Source organism: Gossypium hirsutum, chromosome A06 (genome assembly GCF_007990345.1).
Source record: "Gossypium hirsutum isolate 1008001.06 chromosome A06, Gossypium_hirsutum_v2.1, whole genome shotgun sequence".
Lineage (NCBI taxonomy): Eukaryota > Viridiplantae > Streptophyta > Magnoliopsida > Malvales > Malvaceae > Gossypium > Gossypium hirsutum.
The window spans coordinates 126442440-126452676 of NC_053429.1; the positions used below are offsets into that span (position 1 = coordinate 126442440).

The following is a 10237-nucleotide window of genomic DNA, read 5'->3' on the forward strand; positions in this document are numbered from 1 at the left end:
CGTTTCTCGATTTTCATATCTGGCCACTGGTTGCCAGCATCATATACCAGCTTTATCACCGATGTAATTTGTGTCCATACTCATAGCACTTGTTTTGAAACAACGTTCAACTAATCGGAGAAACAGTTTGCAACTTATTGAGCAGTGACATCAAAGATCGTAATCCGACAAGGACACGTTTTCTCATTACATTTTGAACCATATTGTACAAAGTTTATCATTACCTTCGACATGCAATAGTTCTTTGTTCTCTGAATAGTGATCTGCCAAATTCATCTATGTCGTTCCTATTCTGGACCGGATCATAAAATAACCAACATTAAAGAAAAATGAAGAGTCAAAACAACAAAGTTGTAAGATAAAGTTGGGTTAAAAGTACCCTTTTGGTTAGGTACTATGGCCTTTCAGCTGCTTAAGGTTCATAGCTTTTCATCTGGTAACAAGTTCGATTAACACCACTACGGAGTAATAAACATTGAGCATATCCGGGCAACCATTACTACATTTTGTGATAAAAGTACAGTGGAGGTTGTTGTAGTAGGAGGTAAATCGCATTTTGCTCTATTTACTCAAAGAATGGATAAATTTATTTCTATATGTTAAATTAGAAAGCAGTTTAGTTCTTCTGTTAAAAATTGTTTATTTCTACTGTTAAAAATTAGTCCTTATACATCAGCTTGTTGACATATACGTGGCATGCCATGTCACTGTCTAATTATTTTGTCAACTATGTCAATTTTTAAAAAAAATAATGAATTGCTAATGTGGTATACACGTGGATTGTGAGCAAAGTTAAGGACCGTTAAACTTTTTTTATTAATTTTGGGGAGATTTGATAAATATTGTAAGTTCAAGGATTAAAAGAAACAAAAAATTAAATAAAAAATTAAAATAATTTTTTTTTGTAAAGTTGGAAAGCCAAATAAGCTATTAAGTGGTAGTAAAATAACAATAAATTGCAACAAGAAGATTAATTTAAACCAACAGTATAGGGTTTCTCTTATTATTGTTTTTTTCAAGTGAATATAAAATATCTGTGATAATCAAAATTACAATTCAAAACAGAGTTCAATCAATATGCCATTATAATTGTCTACAAAGCTGAAAAAAGAAAGCTTTAATGAATGATGGTCACTTGGAAGGTAGCTTAGTTACAACCTTTTGGTCCTGTTTGGACATAGCAGCCGATGCTGCCATTGTCATGGCGGCCGCCGCTGCTCCAAGCTTTGCACCGCCAGCAGCCTTCATAGCACCACCCACTTTGGCAAAAATAGCTACACCTCCTACAAGAAATGCCCTCAACACTACAGTTGGTTTCACTGCCATATTTTCTTTATTTTGATTGTCCTGCAAAATTTCCAATATCATAAAAATCTCAAAATCTAGTCTCATTTGAGCAACAATGCAAAAGAATAGAAGCAAGGCTTAGACTCGGGTGTAAGGATTATAGATATGTGTTTTACAGGGACAAAGAAAATATTTGGGGTAGAATTAAGTTCTATAATTGTATAAGAGTTAAAATGCAATTTTTTTTATTTATTTTAATACCTGATATCTTTATAATTTTTAAAAGATTAAATCAAAATTTCATCATTCTTAGGGGCAAAATGCAATTTTACCATTTACTAATTCAAATCTTTATAAATTTAAAAGGGTCAAAATCTAAATTTTAATGGATAAAAGTATAATTTTACATTTTCAAAAAATAAAAATAAAAACTCAAAATACAATTTATCATTTTTAGAGACCAAGGCCCGTCTTTGCTCCTTTGTATATATTTAGGGATTCCTTGCTAGTAGCCAAATAAATGGGAAAATTTCTCTTGACCCCTTTCAAACATTAAGTAATTCTAATTAAGCTCTTTAGTTCTTAATTGAATGAAAAAAAAATTCTGTTTATGGCCTCTCCAAAAAATTAATAATGCAATTTAATTCTTTTTAACTTTGGCCCTTCCATAGTTTTTAGCTTTGACCTCTCCAGAAATTTATAATTTCATCTCGACCCCCAAGTAAAATTCCTAGCCCCGTCCCTATTTTTTGTAGACAAAACCAAACATTGAAAAACCATCCCATATCCCCCTATGAAACTTTTGTCTTGAAATCTTTCATTTTAACTCATTCACAACATTGCTTTAACTTAATTATAAGCTATTCGAGTTCGAGTATGAGAATCAAATATGAAATATATACAATATATAAGTATGTTAAGTATTTAAAATATTTTTATGTATTTGAAAATCTTTTGAAGATTGTATATCTTCGTATACTCATACTCCAGATATAAATCAAACACAAGCTAAATCTTGTCCTTTAAGTGATGTATGCTTTCCCCCATAATAATTTCAACCAAAATCTTAAACTCAAAAATTCTAGGTAAATACCCATTTCCACAAAATTTTCAATAAAATATCTTAGATCATATAACGGATAAGAGATCGAAGAAATCAAACCTTAAAAACTTGAAGATGAAATCTTTTCGATTTAGTCCTTTTTGCCACTATCGTTAGCGAAATGAAAAGAAAATGAAAGTAAATTTGGTTAATAAAAAATAATAATAATCTTCAATATATATATACTTTGCTTCCTTTTTATCCTCTGGTGGAGACTGGAGAGCTACAAATTAGGGTTGCTACTTATTTTACACAACACGTTTGTAATATTTTTTACCATTAGAAGCCGAATTTTATTGAAGAAAAATAAATGGTCAAAGGTTTTATTTTTATTAGCGACGACCCCTATAATCCCCGCTATAGTCGTGCGCCGCCAAAGGGAAAACAGCTAGTGACGGAGCTAGCCAAAAAACGACGCCGTATACTTAAGATAAGTCTATGATCCTAAAGTAGGGCATTTGTCGGTTTAAACCAACTAAATTGACCAATTTAATTTGATCGGTTTTGGTTTGAGTGGTTTAGCCAAACTATTTGGGGTAGAGATTTTTTTGGAATCGAGCTTAAGTTTGGTTTAGATAGTCTAACGTCTTGATGTATAAGTTATTCGTACTTGATTTGAAATTTTTTTATTTTAAAACTAAATTAGATTATTGTTAAATTAAATTCAATTAGTAAACAAATTGAATTCGTAATAAACTTAATTGAGACTTTCTTTTTGAATTTTTTTATTAATACAACATAAATTAATCACATTATCTTCTCGAATAAATTAAATTAGAAGGTGTAAAGTTAAAGGATAGCTTTGGCACACTAAATTTGGAAAATTTTCATTAAGCTTCTCAAAAGTTTTAAAATTTTTAATTAAGTTCTCCATTGTCCCCCTAAAATTATAAAAATTCGATTTAATCTTTTAAAAATTATAAAGATATAGACTATAAAAAATTAAAATTATAGACTATAAAAAATTAAAATTTCATTCTCCCCTTAAAAAATTGTTCTGCCTCCGCCCTTGCATTACTCGTTATTATGATATTGTATCCAACTTATCTTATTATTGTTTTAGTGGAAATGTGATAGATTTTCTTATGTAAGTAAGTCTTGAAATACTTTCTATAATTGAGAGACTTGTATATGTTAATGTACAGAGAAAATTAAACACTTAATCTATTGTTGTGAGGAATATTATTGTATGAGTGCATTTTGATAATAAAACTTTTGGGTTGTGGTTTTACTTGCGTCACAAGGGGTGAATTTAGTGGTGAGGGTATCGAATTTTCAATGTACAAAACTAAGAAAAATTATCACAGGGTGCGATAGGTTAGGATCAATTGTTGTAATTGTAAACAGAGTGGATATTTCACATTGAGCAAGATTCTATATACGCAGGGAAACCGAATTGCATAAAGAACTCCTTCTATTTGATTTGTTTATTGTTTTCATTGTGATGGAGTGTCCACACCCTTATCACTCTTTCACTATGGTAATTTGTTTCTTAGCTAATGTTTGGGGTAATACATTTGTATATATTTATATCATATTCATATTATTTTTCAACATGCCTTATTTTAATTATTATTCTTTTATCGTATTTATGTTATCACAATGCGTCCAAATTAGACTTGCCGATTCTATGAATCAGAAACCCAACATGATAAACTTGATTCAACTGGATTTGGCTATAAAAAGTCATTAATCCGGACATGAATCCGAATTAACTTGATCAAATTCACTCAACTTAAAATGATTTAAACAAGTAAACCGAAATTACCTAAATCTAAACTCAAATCTAGCACAAATCAAAATGATCCAAAACCAATTTGATATGCTCAACTAACAAGAGTATCCCAAATGTATATATATCTAATCCTAAGATAAAATCAATTCTAATTTGCATGCATATTGAACAACTTCTTGGTTGTGTTGACAAAGACTTGAGATTTTGAACATTTAGGTTTGAGTCTCCACTTGTGAAAAAAATACGTGGGTTAATAAGTTAGTTATTTCGTTAGTTAGACTTTCAGTTAAATTATTCAGTTCACTACTTATAATGATTGATTTGAATTGAAATTATTGATATAATTAATTAATTATTTTGAGAAAACTATATCTAAGGTCACTCAACTATTAGTAAGTTTACATTTTGGTCACTTAGTTTTAAAAAGTTACAAGTCAATCATTGAACTATTCAAAAGTTACAAGTTGGTCACTAACATCCGTACACCGTCATTGAATGACCACCTGATTCTGATATATTCTTCTTCTCAATGTGTAAATTTAACAATGGTTAAGTGACCTCATTAATTTTAACTTCCAAAAAAAAAAATTAATTCAAATAATCCTAAATTAATTACAAGAAACAAACTGAAGGTATCAAAACTTGATTCCCCACATTTATTTTTCTCCTGTATTATCATCTGATTTAATAGACAAATTACCTAATTTTTCAGTTTCAAACCCGATCAGTGGCAACTTGTTCATCATTTGGCAATGATCACCATCATCTATCTTTTGCATTTGCAAACGATGCGCATTTTGGGCTCTACAAATAGCGATGGTATAATAAATCTGGTCGAGCTCGGCTTGCTTACACTCTATTTGATGTTGAAGCTCTTGAATGATCCGATAACAGCCGCCGACGGGGTCTTTAGCTCGCATATCCGACTGAACCATGATCGTTCGTATCGCAATGTCTTTCTTCGAAGGATCTTCTAGGGTTCTGACGAGCTTTATAACATTGACCATCCCAGACCCAAACAATTTATGCATGTTCTTTAACTGTTGTTCGTGACCGTGGGGGAAATACGGAGCAAAAAGGCAATAGGCAGGGCACCTCCGACGTTGGTATTTACACGCCAAGCAATCTTCTGTCACGATGGCAGTATTGCCGCTTGTTGAAATTCTCATATTTTTTTCGGTTCCGCACCGGAGGCGGTGTCGTAGCAAGGTGGGTTTGGGGGAGAATTTTTTTTCCTTGTAGAGAAAATGGGAAATAAAAGAAAAATATATAAAGGATGAGATAGACTGGTTTTATAAGAGAAGAAAGGGTCAAACAACAATGAAGCTTAACAAATTTCTGTTAATTTCTCTATTTTTTGGGTTTTGAAATAAATAGCTTAAAATAAATTAATTTTTTATCCTACTTTTATTGCTCAAATAAGACTTTAACAAATTAATTTCCTAAAGATTTCTCCATAAATCCAATCATTTAAAGTTTTAAAATTATAAAATTTAATTTAATTTTTTAAATATTAAAAATATATAAATTATTAAAATTGTGAAATTGCATTTTAGCTTTCATAAAAAAAATATGTAACTAAAATGTAGCCTCCATTTTTTTTATGGTTTCGTCGTGTTTATAATTAAGGGTGAGCGTTTGATCGAATTGAATTAAGTGAAAATTTTGAGTTAGTCGAGTTGACAAGTCTCATTTTTATCATGTTAACTCGATTTGAATTTTTTCGAATCACGTCGAGTGAAATAAAATTCAATTTGAGACTAATCGAGTGAAATTGTTTAAGTTAAATGTAAAAAAAATAAACATGCCAAATTAAAATCTTGTGACAATATAGCTAATTTCATATTAGTACATAGAAATTTGAAACCATATATATTGATACTCTAGTATGATAAACTTGACTCGGTAATTTAGGTCCTAAAAATTATTATTTTTAAAATTTTTAACTTTTTTTTATATTTTATTTTTTAGAATTCTTTTTTTTAAAAAAAATTATAATTTTTTAGAACAATTTATGAAAATTTGGAATTCTTATAAATATTTTAAAATTTTGAAAATTATTTTGAATTTATATTTGTAATTTTTGTTGAAAATGATTAATCTGCTCATTTTTTATACTTATAGGGACCAAAGGGGAATTTACACAAATATGTTATACGAGTTATTTGAATTGTAAAATTTAATTCTACTCGAACTCAAAAAACAAAAATACTTGTTCAAGTTGACTTAAAAAAATTGAATAAATCAATTCAATTAGCTCAAAATTAAAAAAAAATAGCTTTTTAAAGTCTCGAGTTTTGATCTCCTCTACTTATAATTGACTACAAACATAGGCGAATCTAGAGGGGCTGGCATGGCCCTGGCCCCCTAAAACAGAAATTTGTTATTTAGGCCCTCTAAATTTTTTTAAAAATTTAAATTAATAAAGGTAAAATTACACTTTGTCCTCCTAAAATTATAAAAAAATATGATTTAATCGTTTTAAAATTATAAAGATATAGACTATAAAAGATTAAAATTTCATTAGGCCATCTCTAAAAAATTATTATTCTAGCTTCGCTCCTCACTACAAACTACAAATTTAATATGCATAATATTTTGGTTACAATGTGGGTTCACCAAATACCCCTATATATATCCTTCTTGAGATTAAAGCAAATGAGGGTCTCGTCTATGCATATATTATATTTATAATTTTACATGTTTGTCAAAATGAGCTAGTTGCATGATTCTTTTATGGTGTAATTCTAGGCCATCGACCAACGATTGCACCTATGACACAATTCTACTACTGCGTAATTCCGAGTCAAGGGTCAACAATTGTATCTACGACGTGATTTTATTATTGTGGAATTTCGAGTCATAGGCTAACACGTACGACTCTACTATTGCGTAATTTCAAGCCACAGGCCAATAATTGCACCTACGACATGACTCTAGTATTACAAGCCAAGAGCCAACGGTTGCACGATTCTACTATTATTCCAAATAATCCAAAATTAATTACAAGAAACAAACTAAAGGTATCAAAACTTGATTCCCCACATTTATTTTTCTCCTATATTATCATCTGATTTAATAGACAAATTAGCTAATTTTTCAGTTTCAAACTGGATCAGTGGCGACTTGTTCATCATTTGGCAATGATCACCATCGTCTATCTTTTGCATTTGCAAATGATGTGCATTTTGGGCTCTACAATTAGCGATGTTATAATAAATCTTGTCGAGCTCGGCTTGCTTACACTCTATTTGATGTTGAAGCTCTTGAATGACCCGGTAACAGCCACCGACGGGGTCTTTAGCTCGCATATCCGATTCAACGACGATCGTTCGCATCGCAATGTCTTTCGTCGAAGGATCTTTTAGGGTTCTAATGAGCTTTATAACATTGTTCATCCCAAACAATTTATGCATGTTCTTGAACTGTTGTTCGCGACCGTGGGGGAAATACGGGGCAAAAGGGCAATCGGCACGGCACCTCCGACGTTGGTATTTACACGCCGAGCAATCTTCTGTCTCGGTATTGCCGCTTGTTGAAATGCTCATAGTTTATGGTTTCGGACCGGAGGCGGTGTCGTAGCAAGGTAGCTTTGGGGGATAATTTTTTTTCTTGTAGAGAAAATGGGAAATAAAAGAAAAAATAAAAAAGATGAGATAGACTGATTTTATAAGAGAAGAGAGGGTCAAACAACAATGAAAAAACTCGAAATTGGTTAGCATTACTCCGACCTAACAAATTTATATTAAATTGATTTGTCTATTTTTGAGGTTTGAATCCTATTTTTATTGCTCAAGAATGGGTCAAATACGAGTTTAACAAATTAATTTCCTAAAGATTTCTCCATAAATCCAATCATTTACAGTTTTAAAATTATAAAATTTTAATTTAATTCTCTAAAAATATTTTATGGCTTCGTCGTGTTTATAGTTAGGGGTGAGTGTCTAATCGAATCAAATTAAGTGAAAAAAATTGAGTTAGTTAAGTTGACGAATCTCATTTTATCATACTAACTCAATTTGAATTTTTTCGAACTGAAATGAAATTCAGTTCGAGACAAATCAAGTGAAATTATTTAAGTTAAATTTCATAAAAATAAACATGTCACATTAAAATTTATTATAATATAACTAATTTCATATTAAAACATATAAATTTAAAATTATATATATTTAAAAACTTGAATTAAAAGAAAAGGTAAGATACCATGGTACGACTCTACTATGCCACATGCCAACGATTGCACCTACGACAGGACTCTACTATTGTGTAATTCTAAGCCAAGAGCCAACGGTTGCACCTACAACATGATTCTACTATTGCGTAGTTCCGGGCCACAAGCCAATGATTGCACCTACGACACTACTCTACTATTGTGTAATTTTGGGCTAAGAGCCGCCGGTTGCACCTACGACACAACTCTACTATTGTGTAATTTCTGTTTATGGCCTTGTAACAATTTTTATAAGGGGTAAAATGTAATTATACCTTAATTAATTTAAAATTTTAAAAATTTTAAAAAATTTAAATAAATTTTTTTTTCATTTTAAGAGATCAGGTCTCTACTAAACCCTGATTTCACCTGATCTCAATGAGAGAATAATAATCAAGTTCATAGCTTAATTTAAACAAAAAAAATTAACTCCGAAAGTTAAAAAAGTTACGAGAACCAAAAAATAATTTAACCTTTTTAATTAAAACAAAAAAGCGCCACTTGGCAAGACTTATTTTAGCGGTGCATTTACGTGTAACTTCCAAGTTGATTGCATGAAAGAAAGGGGACACGTTTATTATGCTAATTTAACAAATACTGATTGCCCTATCATATAAGTGTATCATACATCTCCGCAATTAACTACACAAAACAAAGAGAAGATGGAGGGCAATAATAAGAAAGAGAGAACATTCAAAAATGGAGAAGAAGAAGAAGGAGCGAGAAAGGAAGGAAAAAGGAAGAAACTGAAAGCACAACAATAACAACAAAGACAGTAGGTATGGATCCAATGGCTAAATTGGTGATTAATGAGACTGTTACTCAAGGTGATGTAGCTCAAAACCCTAATGATGTCCTTGCTTTCTCAAGATCTGTTCATAACATAGATTCTTCCCTTGAATAGATTGATTGTGAGATTTTAATCAATCTCTTTTCATTTCATATTATATATACATATATATATCTTTTTCTATTGAGAAAATGAGTGGTTAATCGCTTACAGACGATAAGCTCTTGGTCTTCATGAGAGTTGGGATCTCAATGTTTTTTTATTATAGACTCATGTCTTAGCTCCAAGCAGTAAGAAAATCAGAATAACAGTTTGTCTCTTGGAAAATGTAGACGATCTTACATAAAGACAACATTGGCATCAACTGCTTACATTTCACAATGGTAAGAGCAAAAGGATCACGTATCTTAAGAGTATATTAAGAGCATCAGTGACTTTCCTAATAGCTAAAAGGAAATCTGATTGAACAAACACATTCGGCTGAGTAAAGCCTTCGACGTTATACCTTGTTCTATTTGTATTGAGAATTCTCTAACTATGCACCATTATAGTAACAATAAAACTGAAATTTTATCATTTTAATAATATATTTTTATAATTTTTTACTCTCAACAACTATCACTTTAATTTTTAGGGTTTTTTCTAATAATTATGATTTGACTAAGGGTGAGTTTGAATGAGCGGTGCGGTGCGTTTACCTAGCGCGGTTTAAAAAGTAAGTTAAACGCAACACACCGTACCTAATCGCTCATCTAAACTAAGCCTAAGACTATATAATTAAGCTGGCATCCTAAGTGCTTAGGACCAACCACTCCACAAGTGACAAAGCAATTAATTTCATATTTTTATTTACACGAATATAATATCATGATACAATAATATTTAAAAAACTATAAATATATTTATTAATGTATTAAAAATACCTTAAAACACCATTATTATAATATGTTTTGCCAACATTCACCTACTCATTATCCTATTCAATGTTTAGTAGTTTATTTATTTAATAGAATAATGGATTAATTTTTTGTCTTAATTGAAAACTCTTCATATTTGGAGTATGACATGACATGACAACCACTAAAAATCACCTTATTATTTAAAAAAGTC

The 10237-nt window shown here is 30.5% G+C and overlaps 1 protein-coding gene and 1 long non-coding RNA gene across 2 annotated transcripts; one reads left to right on the forward strand and one right to left on the reverse strand.

The window, feature by feature from the left end:
- Nucleotides 1–7171: 7171 nt before the first annotated feature.
- On the reverse strand, nt 7172–7672 carry LOC107933645 (LOB domain-containing protein 22). The gene has a single exon (XM_016865903.1). It carries the CDS (start codon nt 7670–7672, stop codon nt 7172–7174), a length of 501 nt encoding a protein of 166 aa, XP_016721392.1.
- Nucleotides 7673–9004: 1332 nt separating this feature from the next.
- LOC121230825 (uncharacterized) lies at nt 9005–9703 on the forward strand. Its single transcript, XR_005928977.1, has 2 exons — nt 9005–9164; nt 9460–9703. It is a non-coding gene; the product is annotated as an uncharacterized lncRNA (long non-coding RNA).
- Nucleotides 9704–10237: the final 534 nt, after the last annotated feature.

What these genes read in the sequence shown, in the direction of transcription:
- LOC107933645 (XM_016865903.1), bottom strand. Translation starts at nt 7,672, where the DNA reads ATGAGCATTTCAACAAGCGGCAATACCGAGACAGAAGATTGCTCGGCG.